The sequence below is a fragment of the Neovison vison genome, chromosome 7, assembly GCF_020171115.1.
Source record: "Neovison vison isolate M4711 chromosome 7, ASM_NN_V1, whole genome shotgun sequence".
Classification (NCBI taxonomy): domain Eukaryota; kingdom Metazoa; phylum Chordata; class Mammalia; order Carnivora; family Mustelidae; genus Neogale; species Neogale vison.
Window position 1 is genome coordinate 18,184,889 of NC_058097.1, and position 21,238 is coordinate 18,206,126.

At 38.5% G+C, this 21,238-nt stretch overlaps 1 protein-coding gene across 6 annotated transcripts in view; it reads right to left on the reverse strand.

Annotated features, from left to right (window-relative positions):
* The window catches only part of LRRC36 (leucine rich repeat containing 36), a 44,567-nt gene that overhangs the window by 19,277 nt on the left and 4,052 nt on the right, over window positions 1–21,238 (reverse strand). For 4 of the 6 annotated variants that reach the window (XM_044255960.1, XM_044255965.1, XM_044255961.1 and 1 more), the window contains exons 2-5: window positions 11,628–11,755; window positions 8,454–8,646; window positions 7,127–7,223; window positions 4,374–4,462 (exon numbers count right to left, since the gene is read on the reverse strand). In XM_044255960.1, the coding sequence (XP_044111895.1) occupies window positions 4,374–4,462; window positions 7,127–7,223; window positions 8,454–8,646; window positions 11,628–11,755 (507 nt within the window). Of the gene's footprint in view, window positions 1–4,373; window positions 4,463–7,126; window positions 7,256–8,453; window positions 8,647–11,627; window positions 11,756–21,238 lie in introns of those variants that run through there. The other 2 variants (XM_044255964.1, XM_044255962.1) reach the window with 2 other exon arrangements.

The window sequence follows — 21,238 nt, forward strand, 5'->3', positions numbered from 1 at the left end:
AAGGCCTGTAATTCCAGGGGAAGACCTGGAAGTTGATTGAAATTAACCTCAGTCAATTTCATCTCTTGACAATATCAGTAATATCAGTAACAGCTACCCATGTCCCACCCTTCATGCAAAAGAATGAAGGTATAGTACACCTTACCTGGTCATCCCTTCCTCCCTCTAGCTTGGCAACCACTGATCTTTTTACTGTCTCCATAGTTTTGGGTTCCCCCCTCAATTACTTTTATTGTAGTTAAATATACATAACACAAAATTTGCCATCTTAAATTTTTAAGTATACCATCTATCATTTTAAGTGTACAGTTCAGTGGTATTAAATGCATTCATAAGGCGCCTGGGTGGCTCAGTTAGGTTAAGTGTCTGCCTTCAGCTCAGGTCATGATCCCAGGGTCCTGGGGTAGAGCCCTACATCAGACTCCTGCTCAGGGAGAAGCCTGCTTCTCCCTTTCCCTCTGCCCACTGCTCTGCCTGCTTGTGCTCACTCTCTCCGTCAAATAAATAAAATCTTTAAAAAAAATTTAAAAAATGCATTCATAATGTTGTGCAACTATCACCACCACCATCTCCAGAACTCTTCATCTTCTAGAACTGACACTATATCCATTAAATTATAATTCTGAGCCTCCCTGTAGCCTCTGGCAAACACCATTCTATTTCCTGCCTCTGTGATTTTGACTGCTTTAAGTATCTCATTCAGTGGGATCATATAGTGTCTGTCTTTTTGAGACTGGCTAATTTTGCTTAGCAAATGCCCTTAAGTTCATCCATGTTGTAGCACATGTTAGAATTTCCTTCTGTTTTAAGGGTAAATAATATTTCACTGTTTGTGTATACCACATTTTGCTTCTTCATTCATCTGTTGGTGGACACTTGGATTGCTTCCATGTTTTAGCCCTTGTAAATAATGCTGCTATGAACATGCATAAACACCTCTTCAAGACCCTGCTTTCTCTTCTTTGGCAAAATGCCCCAAAGTGGAATCACTGCATCATATGGTAATTTTATTTTTATTTTTTCAGGAACTGCTATACTGTTGTCCATAGCATCTGTACCATTTTATATTCCCACCAGACAGTTGGACCAGCAGTTCCAAATTCTCCACTTCCTTGCCAACATGGGTTATTTTCCAGTTTTTTTATAGTAGCCATGCCAATGAGTATCATTCTAAATGATTGGTGGGAAAGCACTGTTTGGAACAACTGAGCCAGTGGGAACTGTTCTCCAGAAAGCTTTCTTCTAGCCTGTGGCACAACCATTAACATGGCATAACCACTTTAGTCATATTGGATTACGAACAGTGCTTACAAGCAACACTCCCCAGGGGTCTAGCACAAATACAATTTTCAGTGGAAAGCAAAGCTCTTTCACGTTTCAAAGTAGCAACATAAATTTTATATTAAAAAAAAAATCCAGGCAACAGCTGGAACTTCCAAGAACATTTAGAAATGGGTCCTGTATCTGGTAAAGTAGTTTGTTTTCAGTAGAGACTACGCATCTTATCTTTTTTTAAAAGATTTTATTTATTTGTGAAAGAGAGAGAGAGACAGAGAGTACAAGCAGGCAAAGTGGCAGGCAGAGACAGAGAGAAGCAGGCTCCCCGCTGAGCAAGGAGCCCAAAGAGGGACTCCATCCCTGGACCCTGGGATGACGACCTGAGCTGAAGGCAATGGCTTAACTGACTGAACCACCCAGGCTTCCTGAGACTATGCACCTTTTTATTTTATTTTATTGTTTAAGATTTTATTTACTAATTTGAGAGAAAGAGAGATCACAGGTAGGCAGAGAGGCGGGCAGAGAGAGGGGGGAAGCAGGCTCCCCACTGAGCAGAGAGCCCAATGCAGGGCTCGATCCCAGGACCCCGGGATCATGACCTGAGCTGAAGGCAGAGGCTTAACCCACTGAGCCACCCAGGTGCCCCGACACTATGCACCTTAAAAAAAAAAATTTATTTGCGAGTCAGAGTGTGGGGTGCAGGAGAGGGGGCGGACAGGGCCAGAGGGAGAGAATCTTACCAAGCCAGACACCCCCCAAGATCATGATCTGAGCCAAAACCAAGAGTCCCACACTTAACCGACTGAACCACTCCAATGCCCTGAAACTATGCACTTTAAAACATTTTAACTCGTGGGGGTGAACGTTTATGTGTGCTAATGATGTAATATGACATAAATAACATAATAATAATAATATGACATAAATGAACTCAGCTCATACACAAAAAAAGCAGTCAAATTATAGTTCAAAGTATCTTTATCATTCTGGAAATGGATATATAAATGTTTTTACCTAGAAAAAATACAAGAAGGCTGTATAGCAAATTATTAATTGCAATTCTCTCTAGGGGACAGGCTTATGAGTGATTAAAATGCTATTCTTCATGCTTTTTAGTATTTTCCAAAATTTTTATAATAGGATTTCATCAGGGGTGTCTTGGTGGCTCAGTAGATTAAGCATCAACTCCTGGTTTCTGCTCAGGTCATGATCTCAGGGTCATGAGATCAAGTCCTGTGACACGCTCCATGCTCAGCAAGGAGTCTGCTTGAGATTCTCTTTCCTTCTCCATCCCCATCTGTCCTGCCCCTGACATGTACAAGAACTCTCTCTCCAAAATAGATTCATAAATAAAATCTTAAAAAAATAGAATTTCATCAAATTTTATTTAATTTTTAAAAAGATTTATTTATTTATTTTAGAGAGAAAGAGCACTTGAGCAGGGAGGGAAGGGGCAGTGGGAGATTGAAAGAATCCTAAGCAGACTTCCCACCGTGTTTTTATTTATTTATTTATTTTAAGATTTTATTTATTTATTTGACAGAGAGAGATCACAAGTAGGCAGAGAGGCAGGCAGAGAGAGAGAGAGAGGAGGAAGCAGGCTCCCTGCCGAGCAGAGAGCCCGATGTGGGACTCGATCCCAGGATCCTGAGATCATGACCTGAGCCGAAGGCAGCGGCTTAACCCACTGAGCCACCCAGGCGCCCCTATTTATTTTTAATTAATTAAAATCAACCACTTTACAGAGTGCTTGATGGGGGGAGGGACAGTAGGGGAAAGAGAATCTTCTATTTTTTAAAAAGATTTTACTTATTTGAGAGTGAGAGAGACTGAGAGAGTTAGAGAGAAAGAGCCACAAGCAGGGGGAGTGGCAGGCAGAGGGAGAGGGAGAAATAGACTCCCTCTGGAGCAGGGAGCCCAATGCAGGACTCAATCCCAGGACCCTGGGATCATGACCTGAGCTGAAGGCAGACATTCAACCTACTGAGTTCCCCAGGCGCTCAGGGAGAGAATCTTAAGCAGACTCCCTACTGAGCACAGAGCCTGACAGAGGGGTCCAATTCTATAATCCCGAGACTACAACCCAAACTGAAATTAAGAGTCAGACACTTAACTGATTGAGCCACTCAGGTACCCCAAAATGTCATCAAATTTTAAATATAAAAAATGTCATTTAAAATGAAATAAAGAAATCCATGCTCCAAGACATATGGGCACTGAGATTTCCAAGAAAGAAAAATAAAAATCATACTTCACTATGGCTTATGTTACCATAAAAATCACATGAAAATGACTTGCAGTATGTGTCCACACAGATAAATAAGTAGTAAGGAAAACAAAGTACTTTATGTTCTAAACGGGAAATTCTTAATGTCTGAACTACATAGTCCATCTATTAAAGTTATTCCTGGGATTTTAGGGATTAATTTTTAGAGATTGTAAATAATTTGGTGTATCCTTCAAATGGACAGAGGGCTCTACAGAATAAAATTTCCTCAAGTAAAAAGTCATCTGATGAGGGCCAGATTAATCCATAAGGGTCCACTGTATGCTATTCCTCTCAAGGAAAGCTTTCTCCTTGCCTGTGCCACAATCATTAAATGTGGCATAACCATTTTAATCCTATTAGGTTACCAACAGTACTTACAGGCAACACTCACCAGGAATATAGCCCAAACACAAGACATTCTGCAGTTGCAAAGGTTCAAGGTAGAGAAACCCAGAAGGGCCAGGGTCTGAGCTGCATTGATACAGATGAGTCATGAGTCTCTGGCTAACAGATCAATCACCTTAGCAATGCTCAGGGACCATGGGGACAGGTCATGCAATTTTCAGAATGTACTAATGATGTAGATTGATGTAAATGAAATTGAATTCTGAGTACAGCTTGTACTTGATGGGTTCTGGTTTAGGCCTGCTCAATAAATAGGGCCTTTTCAGGCATTGAGAGAAGGGAGGAAAAACACAGTAAATCTAGTGCTTACTTCAAATCTGTTATTTCTCAACTATTTTGTCTTCATCCTATTCAAGATGAGCCACAAAAGCTGAAATAACTAATGTTCTAAGCATTTTGTGATCAAAGAAAGGAAATTTACCAGTTTCAATTCTGTTATCAACATCGGCATTGACTTTTGATGCAGAGCTCTCATCGGTCACACAGTTTTTCATTGTCTTCTCCCTAGAACTGCCACACAGAATAATTTATTTAAAATTAAAAATTTTTTAAAAAGCTCAAAAGGAGCTTTCTGAGATCACCAGTAAATGCTATTTAGAAAACATTAATTCATGGTACTAAGATTTTTAAAATGTTCTATAAAATATTATTTTCACATTTCAGTTAAACCCATTTTTTAAAGCCATAATATTGTTACTGGGAATAGTGAGAGAGAAGGCACTATATAGTTCAGCCTCTAAAGTATGAAAATCAGGCTCAATAGGTTGAGCATCTGACTCTTGATTTCAGTTCAGGTCGTGATTTCAGGGTGGTGGTACTGAGCCCTGTGTAAGGCTCTGGGCTTAGCAGGGAGGGAGTCTGCTTGAGATTCTCTCTCTCCCTCTGCCCCTCTCCCTGCTCACGCAGATATGTGCTCTCTCTCACTCTCTAAATAAAATCTTTAAAAAAATAATAAAGTATGAAAGCCAGAAAATTCAGGACTTAGACACTCTGTTTTCTTGATACAAACTTAGGTCTAAGTGTTTAAGGGAATAAGATATTTTCTTTTGAATTAAAAAATTCATAGGAAACAGAAAGGAAAGTTCTGCTGCCAAGAATTGTACTGGGAGCAACTACAGCCATTAGTTAAAAGAAAAAAAAAAGATAATAGAGGCAAATGTTTGCTCTTGATTGATATAATACAGTAAGACTTAACTACAGACTGGAAGTACAGATAGCCTAGACTATGAGCCAGGCACTTTATACCCACCATTTCATCTAATCATAAAAGTTCCCCTATTATTCATTATTACCACTGTATAGGTTGGGGGAACTGGGATTCAGAAAGCCTTAAAAAAGTCTTTACCCAGGGTTAGAGATCTTAAAAGATATTAATGCTAGGACTGGGCACTTGAGTAACATTTTACCTCTGCTTTTGCAATCATCACATCATATGGTAACTATGATAAACAGAAATATGATAGTGCTAATTATCTGCCTTATTAGGAAGTGTATTTAGTTACACATTAATTCATCTCTGTATTTCTGTAATAAACAAGGTATCCCGAATGAATTAAAATAAGAATTACTTTATAAAATATATATACAAATAATTTTTAAGGAACATTCCATTTCTTTTTATAGCAGGGTGAATTTTACTCTATGTAAAAACCTCAATAAACTTGGGTTAAAAATAGAGAAATAAAAATATACATATAGAGAACTAAAAATGTTCTCTGAGCATTACATTATAAGACATCTAAAGGATCAGGGCAGAGATAGACAAAGAGAAAGATCCCAGGCCAAGAGAACAGTTATTGACTTCATTCATTCATCATTCAACAAATTATTTTTTTTGTATCTTATATGTGTCAGTGTTCTAGGCACTAGGGATACTGCAACAAATAAGACAAGCAAGGTCCTAATTCTCATGGAGGGGAACAGCAATAAAGAAAAAACTCATTCTGGAGAGGAATATTTAATGTTGTGGAGATATGTTCATATCTTAACAAGCTACAAATGTTATGTATAGGAAGCAAATTACTATAAAATAGTATATATATATTATTTTATTATTAATGTATATTTAGAGATCAATTATATAACATAGAATATTGTATATAAACACACGTATATATACTTAAGACAAAGAGGATGTTTACTATAATATAATTAATGTTTACTTCTCATTGGTGAAAATATGAATTGCTTATTTATTTCTTGTGATTTTTCTGTACTTTCCAAATTCTCAATAATAAGTAATGCTTTACTTATACCACCAGAAAGCAATACTAACAGACACATGTATATTTGTCTTTTGGTAAGTATACAGATGTCTAGAAGGATGTCTACCAAACATTACTAGTAGTTAACTCTTGGTAACAGAGTATGGGGTGATTTTCACTGCATTTTTCTGTATTATGTAAAATTTAATGGAGTTGTTTTTCAAAAATAATAAAGCTACTTTTTAAGAATAAAGAGCATGAGTTTTGGAGTAGAATACATGCTATCTTATTTTGATCAGATTTTAGTAACAAGAAGTAGAAAAATCTACCATTCAGATACTTTAGATCTTCAAGGTCTGTTTACTTTTGATTTGGTAGAAAAATGTTTTCCTTATCTTTTAAGAAATTAATCTCCCTGGTAATGAAAACCTTCTAATTCAACAGGAAAAGACTGCGTACTGATTTATAACTTCAGGAAAGAGTTGGTAAGCATTTATGGGGAGGATATCTCATGGTATCCCTACCTGTAAGCTTTAGAGAATTATCAATAATTATATTCAGGGACACCTGGGTGGCTCAGTTTGTTATGCATCTGCCTTTGGCTCAGGTCGTGATCTGAACCCCACATCTCATAGGGCTTCCTGCTCAGCAGGGAATATGGTTCTCCTTCTTCCTCTGCTCCTACCCCCAGCTTATTATTTCTCTCTCCCAACTAAATAATATCTTAAAAAAATAATAATTATACCCAAAGCAGACCCAGTAGTTCAAGAAAGCAGAAATGTTCCCTGTGAGGGCCAGATTCTCATCCTGAATAAATTTCAGTATGTTGAATAGATACGTTTTTGTTCCTGATCTGAGAATTCTTACAACTTGTGGAGATTTCCACTGAAAATGAAGACATTAAGTAGGAATTCACTGCTATCTGTGTCTGAACCAAACTAAAACATTTTTTAAAAAGTAATCGTCTTACCTTTTTTCCACCTCTAAAAGAAAATTTTCGCTGTTGCCCAACTGACTAAAATGCAGCTTGGCAGCTTTTCTCTCACTTTCCCGCACAGCTCGGTCATCTGGAGGCAAAAACCGTGGTCTGAGCATGTTTCTTTTTTGGAGTAAACAGTAGTGGGTCAGAAAACCATATTCACAGAGTAAAAACTAAAGATCAGTCTCATATTCTTTTGTTAGAGACAGGTCACAAAATAATGCTATTATGTTGTCACTGGAGCAAGTAGTAACTCAGGGAGACTACAGGGATACCATAGCAACAACTGCCACATAGGTATAGCTACCACTGCAGAAAGTAGAGTTTAGGCAGCAAACAATCCAAATGGCCTAGTAGTCTGCTGAAAGTTACACTGTTTCTGATGGGGTGCCTGGGTGGCTCAGTGGGTTAGGCTTCTGCCTTCAGCTTGGTTCGTGATCTCGGGGTACTGGGATAGAGCCCTGTATCAAGCTCTCTGCTCGGTGGGGAGCCTTCTTCCCACCCCCATTCTGCCTGCCTCTCTGCCTACTTGTGATCTCTGTCTGTCAAATAAATAAAATCTTTAAAAAAGAAAAAAAAGTTACACTGTTTCTGAAAGAAATTAGTTTCCCCACTAAGCAAGAGAAATCTTTCTTTCTCCAAGAATAAATTCAATTTATATCAATAAGAAATGTATACTCGGGACGCCTGGGTGGCTCAGTTGGTTGAGCAGCTGCCTTCGGCTCAGGTCATGATCCCAGCGTCCTGGGATGGAGTCCCACATCGGGCTCCTTGCTCGCCAGGGAGCCTGCTTCTCCCTCTGCCTCTGCCTGCCTCTCTGTCTGCCTGTGCTCGCTCTCTCTCCCTCTCTCTCTGACAAATAAATAAATAAAATCTTTAAAAAAAAAAAAGAAATGTATACTCAACAATAAAATTATAAAGAAATACAGACTAGCTCATTTGAAGGGATATTTATTGTTCCTTGTCAACGAAGACCCAAAGAGGAGTTGTATTCATTTTCTATTGCTAATATAGTTCCAAATTTGGGGCACCTGGAAAAATAAATCTCAACCTGGAAACTCTTTGTTGGGGAGGAAGTGGTGGTGAAACCATCAACTGAAGAAAACTAAAGCTGGAAGTAACTGATAAAATCATAGATTGTCATTCAATAAAAAAAAGGACTCGTCATACATCCTGCCAACACAAAAGAATTACATAAATATTGACTAATAGACAAATATATCCTGCCAGTGCACACTGTGGGCCAACACCCAAAAGGATAGGAGGCAGCTGGTTTAATGTAAATTCTGGGGCAAGGAACAGGGGAGGAGGGTCTCACCCAGTTTCTCCAGAGTTTGTAGCGTGTACACAGCAAAGAGCCTATAATCTGTATCTTTCCTGACAACAGGATTGAGTCTCAAATCTAGTTCTCTGAGGAAGGGTAAAGGCTGTAGGCGGGACACCTCCACTAATGAAGGAATGTTGTTATAATACAAATTCAGGTCTTGGAGCGAACATAAATACTGGATGCCCTGCAAGGAAAAGACCACATTATGAAACTGCACATAGGTAAGGACTAGGAATCTCACAGATAAGGGTGGAAATATAACTATTACTTCCATCCTTAAACATGTTACCTGAATCATCTATGAAAAAGGCAGGTTTGAAACTCTTATTTAGATGACTAAGAATAAGAACAATCAGCCCACAGGCACTAGACGTATTGTATATTTAAAAACCTGACATGGAGGGGTGCCTGGGTGGCGCAGTTGGTTGGACGACTGCCTTCAGCTCAGGTCATGATCCCAAAGTCCCGGGATCGAGTCCCGCATCGGGCTCCCAGCTCCATGGGGAGTCTGCTTCTCCCTCTGACCTTCTCCTCACTCGTGCTCTCTCTCACTGTCTCTCTCTCAAATAAATAAATAAATTCTTTTAAAAAAATTAAAAAAACCTGACATGGAAATATCTGCAGTCAGGTATTTGCAGTCAGATAATCTACTTCTGTTGCTCCCCGATCACTCTCCCTTGCAGTGGCTAAGCTAAGTCACTTTTGCCCTTCTCTCACCCTTGCCACATCCACTCTCCTGACCCCAGAAACACATCAATTTTCAAGAGGAAAGGAGATAGGCAAAAAAGATAGTCCTGAGGAAGAAGAGTACGATTAAAAAAAATTTTAAGTGTGTATATGTTGTGTGTTCTTGTATCTCAATGCCTCATGTTTAGGGTCAATGGAGTATGTGGGAAAACAAAAAAACACCATATCTAAGTCTTCCTTGTTGGAACAATCTAGTACCCTCTTGTCCTTGTCCTTGTTTCCCCTTCCAGAATTACCCCACTCCTCCATTTCTCTGGGATACTGGAGAGGAAAAGCCACAATACACCTTCTTTGATGAAATCTACTATTGAAAATAATTGTTTAATTTTCATGCATTTGGCTAGTTCGCTTTTGCCCAACATTAAATTTCAGGACAGTAATTTAGAACATGTACATATATGTACAATCACATCATTTTATAGTAAAACTTCATACCATAGAAGGAACTCTGTCATTGAGAGTAATTTCAGTAAAATTATTTTCCATCATGAATTTATAAAATAATGTTTTTTATTCTTCTGTTATTCAAAACCACCATTCTCTTGTTACAGAAAATTTAAAAACTCAAAGATATACACAAAGCAGGGGCGCCTGGGTGGCTCAGTGGGTTAAGCCGCTGCCTTCGGCTCGGGTCATGATCTCGGGGTCCTGGGATCGAGTCCCGCATCGGGCTCTCTGCTCAGCAGGGAGCCTGCTTCCCTCTCTCTCTCTCTCTCTCTCTCTCTGCCTGCCTCTCCATCTACTTGTAATTTCTCTCTGTCAAATAAATAAATAAAATCTTAAAAAAAAAAAAAGATATACACAAAGCATTTCTGAATAAAGAACCCAGTTTACACTTTGATTCATTTCTTTCTGGCTTTTTTGGATTCCATTAACTTCTGCATTGTGAAATGGTCAGTAGTTAGAAATAGTTGTCAGTGACTTTGGCCCCACTCCCAGCGCAGTACACCATTAGGACTCTCTTTAAATGTGTCTAATGGCCCAGCTCAAGTAATCTTTTAACGTCTCTCAGTGTAAAAGTCAAGAAAATGACTTCTATCTTCCTCTCACTTTTCCCACTTGGCATGAATTCACATTTTCCCCCAAATTATACTAGAAATAATCACAAAACATTTATCCCCTGAGAAAATTAAGTAAAATGATTCAGAACTGTTAGAGATGAACATATGTAGATAAATCATAGATGCAAAAAAATGGAGAAAACATTTACTAAGTGCTTCATATATGCCAAACAGTGTACACATGTTGATCTTCACAATAGTTTTTTGCCCAATTTACAGAAGTAGAAAGAATGCGAGTATAAAAACAAATTATGGTAACGTCCACTCAATTTTTTAGCATGAAAATTAACAAGCAAACATGCATACATACAGGTGAAAAGAGGAGACCTAAGCAAATCTGAACTAATGCTTTCTGAAACTGATGGGCCAAATACAAATGGGGCTACCAAAGAGTCTAACGACCTAGTTTAACTTGCAGCTTCTGCTTTTCCAGTCCTAGCTGGAAATCTTGCTTGAACTTCTCTTTTAGGGTCCTTTGTTTCAGATTTGGGTCTGGCCGGTCTTGTTGAATAAGTATCCCCTTAAAAGCACAAAACTGGCAGGATAATCCAGGAGATCATTAACTAATCCTGAATAGCATTTGTGAGTCTTTCACCTTGAGTCTCGCAAAGAAGGGCTTAATCAAGACAGGCATATAAGTGGGTAAAATGGGAACATGTAGGAGAAATACCATTTGGGGGTCCACCACAAAAAAGACAGAACTTCCACCTCCGTGTGTTCACACTTATGTTTGTAGAGCTTTTTGTGTATTTGCTAATCCTTACACTGCTCAAACCTGCTCCTGTCCACTTTCTTGTCTTGCCCTCTGCTCTCCCATCTCCTGATCTAGAGATTTTTCTTTGTTTCCAAAACCACCATTCCCTCCTTCTTGAAAAAACCCACAGTAATAATCTAGGTCAATGTACCAACACCATCAGAATCCTCCAGGTATACCATAAGCCCACCCCAGACATACTGAGAATCTCTCTCAGAGTAGCAACTAAGAATCTGTACTTTCACAAGTGCTCCGTATAATTTTTTACACACATTAAAAAATATGTCCTATTGCCTTAGCCTGTTATCATTTAATATAATTTTCCCCGAGTACAAAAGAAAATTTCCCCAATATGTTATACCAGAAAATTTTCAAACATAGAATAAAGCTGAGTGAGTTTTCAGCAAATAATAAAATTTCATTTGGAAACACTTAAAAGGAAGATCCTATATTCCCCCAGGCTGACATTATCTCTTATTTCTTCCCATCAAAACTACTATGACTACTACTACTAGTAGTACTGCTAAATAAGAGTTTATTTTAGCAGTAGTACTGCTAAAATAAATTGGGTTGAACTGACTAGTCATAGAATATAGTACTTACCTTCAGGCTTGTGATCAAGTTTCTTGATAAATCTAAGGATCGGAGGTTCTTAAAATTTCTGAAGGCATCACCAATGGAATGAATTTTTACAGCATAAGATCCCTGCAATGAAAGAGACTCCACCAATTCTGAAAAGAGATCACCAGTATATATATTATGAACTCTGCTTAAACAAGAGTCAGAGAACATAGCTCTTCCTTCCTCCCATACCCCATTTGTGAAAGGACCTATATCCAAGATTCATAAGATCAGATTTTCCCTTTAAAAGCAGTGATATCAGGGCTCCTGGGTGGCTCAAGAGGGTTAAAGCCGCTGCCTTCGGCTCAGGTCATGATCTCAGGGTCCTGGGATTGAGCCCCAAATCGGGCTCTCTGCTCAGCAGGGGGCCTGCTTCCCTTCCTCTCTCTCTGACTGCCTCTCTGTCTGCTTGTGATCTCTGTCTGTCAAATAAATAAATAAAATCTTAAAAAAAATTAAAAGCAGTGATATCACCTAATACAACGAAACCAAACCTTGATTTTACAGCACCCTTGTGTTTCTCTATTCATCCTGCATGATGTAATATGTCTTCAGAAGTTCTCAAAACAAATTTAAGAAGAAATGTAGCAATCCCACTGCTGGGATTTAGCCCTATAAATCATACTCAAAAAAACTTTGCCAGGATATATAATATATACACGCGGGTATCAGTTGCAGAAAGGTTTGAGGATCATTTTTAAAAAGAGAATTAAAAAAAAGGGTGGGGGGAGAAAATGATCACAGGGTCTATCCACAGAAGAGTAGAACCTGGTGTCCTAAATAATGGTAGATGGATACAATGGACAAAGTACTAGATCTCTGGTTTTCTGTAAGTAATTTATTCTCTCTGTACTTCAGATTCCTTATCTGTAAAATAGGGATAACAATAGTATTTAACTCATAAGATGCTGTAATGATTAAATTAATATATATACAAAACTTAGAACAGTACCTGATACATAATTGCTATGTAAGTGTTAATTATTGTTATAAAGTTATTAAAAACAATGAGGTAGATTTGTAGGTGATCATATGGAAAGATCTCTAAGACAGTGAGGGAAAAGGTATGTGTGGCAAGGTATGTGCGGAAAGGTATGTGTGGTACGTATGGAAAAGGAAAAACATATGTGTGCATAAAGAATATAATACATATTTACATAATATATCCTATATATGGAAGAAAGTCAACTAGACTTCTAACAGCACTAAAAAGAGGAGAATCTCAAAATTGTCAATAGGAACTCACTGGCAAGTGTGGTGGGCTAAATACAATAGCAATCAAAACTGGAAAGAGGTTCTGCAAGATCCAATTTGTAGGCGAATGCCAGGAGACTGCAATGAAATAAGGTTTAAGGTGCTAGAGCAGTCTGGACCCTAAAACTGAAAAGTAATAAACTGAAGATCGCTTTCAAGACAAGACCCACAACAGGGAGAAATTAGTGGGAGTAGAATCCACATTGAATGGGATAGAAACAACAGGCTCAAAGGAAAGAGAAGGTACAGTGACAAGTGGGGAGAAAAGCAAAGATGGCAGATATCAGGACACATAAAGCTCCATTTTTTAGCACTTTGTGAACATAACAGAAGAGGGAGCTCTAAAACTCTGAAACTAGAAAAGCTATTCTGGCCTACCCTTATCATGTAAAAGTACAGGAAAACTTAACCGCACTTAAAGAGCCACAGGAAAGGATTACAGTAACTTTATATGGGTTAATAAAAGAAAAAAGAGGGGCGTCTGTCTGGGTGGCTCAGTGGTCTAAAGCCTCTGCCTTCGACTCAGGTCATGATCTCAGGGTCCTGGGATCAAGCCCCGCATCGGGCTCTCTGCTCAGCGTGGAGCCTGCTTCCCCCTCTCTCTCTGCCTGCCTCTCTGACTGCTGGTGACCTCTGTCAAAATAAATAAATAAATAAATAAAGTGTTTTTAAAAAAAGAGAAAGAAGCATCCCTAAAGAATGAAAGCACTCTAGAAAGATACATTACAAATGAAAACTGTAACTTAGTATTTTGAAACAAGCTAAAAGATATAAAAACAAAATGTAGCAGTTATCAGAGTGTGGTCCCCAGATTGCTGAAGGTGTCTGAGACATGCACAGGGGTCCATGAAATCAAAACTATTTAAAAAAAACTTTCATAGTAATATTAAAATATTAATTAGCTTTTCCAGTGTTGCACCTATGGTGTAAAAGCAAAACTACTGGGCCTTAGGATAACCAAGGCACATTCACAGTCATAGTGTTCTTTACTATCACATACTTGCAATTAAAAAAAATATATAGCCAGTTTCACTTAAGAATGTCCTTTAAAAAAAAAAGATTTTATTTATTTATTTGACAGACAAAGATCACAAGAAGGCGGAAAGGCAGGCAGAGAGAGAGGGGGAAGCAGGTTCCCTGCTAAGCAGAGAGCCCGATGCGGGGCTTGATCCCAGGACCCAGAGATCATGCCCTGAGCCGAAGGCAGAGGCTTAACCAACGAACCACCCAGGTGCCCCAAGAATGCCCTTTAAAAAGCAGTAAAAATGGTTAATTTTGTTGATTTTGAAACTTGAGCACATGTTCTTTTTATTTGTGTGACTAAATGAGAAATATGCATGAAGTACTTCTACTGCATACTGAAGTATGGTGGATGCTCTGAGGGAAAACATTTGTGTGAATTTTTTAGATTTATTTATTTATTTGAGAGAGAGAGAGCGAGAGTAAATGCAGAGGGAGAGGCAGAGAGAGAGAGAGAGAGAGAAGAAGAAGAAGAAACTCAAGAGATTGAGCATGGAGCTGAGCACGGAGCCAACAGGGCTCAATCTCACCACCCTGAGATCATGACCTGAGCCGAAATCAAGAGATGGATGCTGGGGAGGGTATGTGCTTTTGGGTAAATTGGAAGGGGAGGTGAACCATGAGAGACTATGGACTCTGAAAAACAATCTGAGGGGTTTGAAGTGGCAGGGGGGGGTGGGAGGTTGGGGTACCAGGTGGTGGGTATTATAGAGGGAACGGCTTGCATGGAGCACTGGGTGGGGTGAAAAAATAATGAATACTGTTTTTCTGAAAATAAATAAATTGGAAAAAAAAAAAAAAGAGATGGATGCTTAACCGACTGACCCACCCAGGAGCCCCACTGTGATTTTGAGAAGCCGGCTTAACTAGCTACTTTTTATCTGGAATACCATTTTTACTTGAAAAACCCTGATACATGATGGTTAGTTAGAATATTTGGTTAGTTAGAATGGTTAGTTAGAATATTAGTTAGATAGGTTAGTCAGAATATTTGGTAAGTTAGATGGTTAGTTAGAATATCTGGAGACATTTTCTTGAGAACAAAGTGAGATTGTTATTTCAGGAAAACAAGTGATAGACCTTTAAAGATCTTTTGAATGAGATTGATGATACTTTTTTAAAAAGGTTTTATTTATTTATTTGAGAGAGAGAGAGAGACAGAGAGAGTGAGAGTGAGCACAAGGGGAGAGGAGAGGGGGAAGCAGTTCCCTGTGTCAGCAGGGAGCCCAACGTAGAGCTCAATCCCAGGACCCTGGGATCATGACCTGAGCCAAAGGCACGTGTTTAAGCCATTGAGCCACCCAGGTGCCCCAAGATTGAGGACATTAACAAATGAAATTTTTATTTTATATGTTATCCAGAATGAAATTTATCAGCATTTTAAAGACCTACATAACTCAGTAAGGTAATATTTTTCAAATGACCGATGTATGACGTCACAAAATCATGCATGGGTAAAAGATTCATTTAAATGCAAGATGTGGGACGCTGGGTGGTTCAGTCATTAAGTGTCTGCCTTCGGCTCAGGTCGTGATCTCAGGGTCCTGGGATGGAGTCCCACATCAGGCTCCTGCTCAGTGGGGAGCCTGCCTCTCCCTCTGCCCTCCTCCCTGCTTATGTGCATTCTCTCTCTCTCTCTAATAAATAAATAAAATCTAATAAAATAAATAAAAATTTTTTAAAAATGCAAGATGTACCAAAATGGATTTAATGCAACAAAGTATAAAAAGTATGCTGATATGGTTTTAGATTCCACATACAACTAAACTGTAAGAAACTACCAATTGTCCAGTTTTCATTTCATATCAAAAAAGAATATCCACAATTCATTGAAAATGCTATTAAAGCACTTCCCCCTTTTTGAATCTCTTATCGGTGTGAGGCATCATTTTTAAAAAATATATTTTAACCGGGAGTGCCTGGGTGGCTCAGTCAGTTAAGCATAGCCCTTTGGTTCTGGTCATGATCCCAAGGTCCTGGGATTGAGCCCTCCATTGAGCTCCCTGCTCAGTGGAGAGCTTGCTTTTTTCCTCTCCCGATGCTGCTCCCCGGTGCTCAGGTTCTCTCTCTTTCTGACAAATAAATAAATAAATAAAATCTTTGATATATACATATATTTTTTTCAACCAATACAACAAATCCTAAGAGATTTAATACAGAAGCAGATATGAGACTCTAGAGGTCTCCAATTAAGACATTAAAGATATTTATAAGAATATAAAACAATGTCACTCTATTTTTTTTAATATTCTGAAACCAAAGAGTTTGAAAATTGCTGAAAAATGTAAATTAGACAAAATCAGAAAAATTATCAGAAAGAAAAAGAAGATTTGAAAATAAAGATAGAACTCATATTTTAAAAAATTAAAGGTCATTTCAGGGGCACCTGGGTGGCTCAGTGGGTTAAGCCTCCGCCTTCGGCTCAGGTCATGATTTCAGGGTCCTGGGATTGAGCCCTGCATTGGGCTTTCTGCTCAGTGGGGAGCCTGCTTCCCCATCTCTCTTTGCCTACTTGTGATCTCTGTCAAATAAATAAATCTTTTTTTAAAAAAGATTTTTTAAAAAGGTTAGTGGTTGGGGATGCTTGGGTAGCTCAGTTGGTTAAGCATCCATCTCTTGATTTCGGCTCAGGTTGAGATCTCAGGGTCCTGGGATTCAGCCTTGAAGCCCTGTGCTGGACTCTGTGCTCAATGGGAAGACTGCTGGTGGGGGGATTCTCTCTCTTCCTCTCCTTCTGTCCTACCCCTGCATGCATGCACACTCCCTTTCTCAAATAAATAAATAAATATTTTAAAAAAAGTTAGTGGTTGCATACTAAATGATTGCAACTATATGACATTCTGTAGAGAGGAGCAGTAAAAAGATGAGTAGTTGCTAGAGGTGAAGTGAGTGGAAAGGGAAAGATGAACAGATGGAGCACAGGGGATATTTAGGGCAGTAAAACTATTCTTTTTGATACTAACGATAATATCACAAAAAACCCACCAGATAATTATATACTTCATGATAGAATATATACCCTCACCTATGAAGTAATGGTATACACACTATATATTTGTCAAAATTGACAGCATCGAACAACACAAGGAGTGAATCTTAATGTAAACAACAGGCTTCAGTTCATAATAATATATTGGGGGGGGAGCCTGGATGGCTCAGTGGGTTAAAGCCTCTGCCTCCGGCTCGGGTCATGATCTCAGGATCCTGGGATCGAGCCCCTCATCGGGCTCTCTGCTCGGTGGGGAACCTGCTTCCTCCTCTCTCTCTGCCTGCCTCTCTGCCTGCTTGTGATCTCTGTCTGTCAAATAAATAAAAATAAAATCTTAAAAAAATCATATATTGGTATTGTTCATCAGTCATAACAAATGTACCACACAAATGCAAGGTACTTATAATAGGGGAAACTGGGGAGATGTAGGGGAAGTATGAGGAGTGAAGAGGGAGCTTTTACAGAACTCTCTATACTCTCTGCTCAGCTTTTCTCTAAACCTAAAAATGCTTTAAAAATAAAATCTAGGGCGCCTGGGTGGCTCAGTGGGTTAAGCCGCTGCCTTCGGCTCGGGTCATGATCTCAGGGTCCTGGGATCGAGTCCCACATCGGGCTCTCTGCTCAGCAGGGAGCCTGCTTCCTCCTCTCTCTCTCTGCCTGCCTCTCTGCCTACTTGTAATCTCTCTCTGTCAAATAAATGAATAAAATCTTTAAAAAAAAATAAAATCTATTAATAAAAAAAGAAATGAAGTACACATATGTGTTAAAATATGGATGAACCTTAAAAATATCATGTTAAGTGAAAGAAGCCAGATATAAAAGGCTATATATTGTATGATTATATTTATATGAAATATTCAGAACAGGCAAATCCACATAGCAGATTAGTGGTTGCCAGGGAGGGTCTCAGGGGGAAGCTGGAAATGAGAAGTGCCTGACTAATGGGTATAAGGTTTCATTTGTGGCTGATAAAAATGTTCTGGAACTAGACAATGGTAATGGTTAAGCAAGGAACTAAGTGACACTAGATTATATATAATAAATTTTGTAGTATGTGAATTATATCTCAAAAAATTTTTTTTCTGACTTTGAGTGCAGCATATTGGTAGTCCTGTAGTATGCAATGATCTGGTACCCTAAGAATGTGTTATCATGGGACAAAAGCTAAGGTCAGTTATAATTTCTATCAGTGCCCTACAGCATTTCTCATGCCTTTCACTGTAGTCTGTGTAGAAGAGCAGACATTATAATATTTTTTTAAAGGAACCAGAATTATCATTCAAATGTTAAACTGCCACAGTGATATTCCTTTATGATTCATACGAAGTGCAAGTTCTTAAGAGATTATGCATTCACTTTCAATGTTTATAAAGAGAGGGAAGACAAATAGATCAGAGATAGAATCAAACACTGCCTGTCATAGATGTCAAGAACAACAGAATAACCATCCAATTTTAATATATGAGCTACAGAATCCCAATGCTCAAACCATATTTTACTTGTGAAAATGCTTGTTTATAAAAAATAAATAAATAAAGCTTGTTTATAATGATGAAAGAGTTTCAAACAAATAAAATCAAAAAAGCTCTCAAGAGGGGTGCCTGGGTAGCTCAGTGGGTTGAAGCCTCTGCCTTGGGCTCAGGTCATGATCCCAGGGTCCTGGGATTGAGCCCCACAGTGGGCTCTCTGATCGCTGGGGAGCCTGCTTCCTCCTCTCTCTCTGTCTGCCTGCCACTCTGCCTACTTGTGATCTCTGTTTGTCAAATAAATAGAAATAAACACCAGGGCGCCTGGGTGGCTCAGTGGGTTAAGCCGTTGCCTTTGGCTCGGGTCATGATCTTGGGGTCCTGGGATGGAGTCCCACATCGGGCTCTCTGCTTAGCAGGGAGCCTGCTCCCTCTCTCTCTCTCTCTCTCTCTGCCTGCCTCTGCCTGCTTGTGATCTCTCTCTGTCACATAAATAAATAAAATCTTTAAAAAAAAAAGCTCTCAAGAATCAACCTGAAAGATTTCCCACTAGCTAAAGTTGGGATAAGTTCAGCAGCAATTATGGTAATAATTGCAATAGATTAGAACACACCAAAAACACTTAAGTCCATGAATTTATAATGACACTAACAAAACAAAATAGCTTATTGGTCACCTTTAGAGGATATTAAGAAAAAAACTGATTTTTCCAAAAATTCAAAATAAGCTGAAAAAAAGATCATAGTATTTATTCTGTCTTTCCTGTACACACTGTGCCTCAAGATAACCAAATAGTTAACAGGAAATGTCTTTTTATACGTCTTACCACTAATAAAAATGGAAGACAGAATTAGAAAATTATCATTTTGCAATCCCTAATTAGTGAACTTTACACAGTCATGTTTAATAGCTGATAATATCACAAAAAACTCACCAGATAATTATATACTTCATGACAGAACATATACCCTCACCTATTAAGTAGTCTTGCATAAAACAAACAAACTTGAATCAAATCAAGCTTCACTTAACTAGCAATTCATAGGAACAAGAACAGGGGAAAATGTTAAACATCTTAGGAATGTAATGAGCAAAATCCAGACTGTAAGGAACTATTCAGGGCAAATGGCATAGTTTCTTTAAGGATAATAGAAAATGCAAGGAAAAAAAGAATGGGGGACCTATGGATCAAATAATATTTAAGACAAATTTCAACTGTATAATGCTAAGTGAAATAAGTCAAAGAAAGACAAATACCTTATGATTTCACTTAAATGTGGAATTAAAAAACAAAACAAATGAGCAGAGGGGAAAAAACAAAACCAAACAAAACAGAGACAATCCAAGAAACAGACTCTTTCAACTACTGAGAACTGATGATGACCACCAGAAGGGTGAAACAGGTGATGGGGATTAAGGAGTGCAATTGTCATGGTGAGCACTGGGTGAGGCATGAAACTGTTGAATCATTATATTGTATACCTGAAATAAAAACAACACTGTATGTTAACTATACTGGAATTAAAAATTTTTTACAAAGACAAAGATCAACCAATTACAGTAGATGGTACATAGATCCTGATTCAGAAAAATTTTGTAGGCCAGTTGGTGAATATCAAGTTACATTTGATGATATCAAGAAATTACTATTAAGGGGCGCCTGGGTGGCTCAGTGGGTTAAGCCGCTGCCTTCGGCTCAGGTCATGATCTCAGAGTCCTGGGATCGAGTCCCGAATTGGGCTCTCTGCTCAGCAGGGAGCCTGCTTCCCTCTCTCTCTCTCTGCCTGCCTCTCTGCCTACTTGTGATTTCTCTCTATCAAATAAATAAATAAAATCTTTAAAAAAAAAAAAGAAATTACTATTAAGTATTTTTAGGTTTATAAGTGATTATTTTTATTTTTAAAAAGATTTTATTTATTTGAGAGAGAGAGTGAGAGAGAGAAGATGAGAGGGGAGAAGGTTAGAGGGAGAAACAGACTCCCTGTGGAGCTGGAAGCCCGATGAGGGACTCGATCCCTGGACTCCAAAATCATGACCTGAGACGAAGGCAGTTGCTTAACCAACTGAGCTACCCTGATGCCCATAAGTGATTATTTTTAAAAGAGTTCTTTTTTTTAAAGATATATACATAAAATATATATGGGTTAAATCAGGACAGTGATTTGCTTCAAAATAAATAGTGCAGGGGTTTAGAGGTGGGTAGGTTAGGTGAGGTACACGTGAAAGAAGATTGGCCATGAATTGACAATACCAGCAGAGGTAGGGTGATGGGAGTTCATTATTCTGTTGTCTCTACTCTTATATATATTTATATACTGCCATTAATTTAAAAAATTGTAAAATAAGTGATATATGCTTGTATATGTAGAGGATATTTCTGGAAAACTATCTAAGATACTGCTAAGAGTGATTGTCTTTAGGAGAATTGGCCAGGTCCAGGGAAGGGGGGGTGGTCAAGACTTACTTTTCATTGTTTATATTACCCATATAATAAATTAAGTGAAATATTTTTAAAAGCCAAAGCAGTGGGGCGCCTGGGTGGCTCAGTGGGTTAAGCCTCTGCCTTCAGCTCAGGTCATGATCTCAGGGTCCTAGGATCTAGCCCTGTATCAGCTCTCTGCTCAGCAGGGAGCCTGCTTCCCCTGCTCTCTCTGCCTACTTGTGATCTCTCTTTCTCTTTCTGTCAAATAAATAAATAAATAAAGTCTTTAAAAAAAGAAAGAAACTACCCTAAACTAGTTAAAGTGATCAATTAGTTCCATGTTTCCAAATCTAACAGACATTTTTCTGCTTGCTTAGCCTATCAACAGCATTTGCCACAGCTGACCATTACTTCCTTGATATACTACCCTTTCTTAAATTCC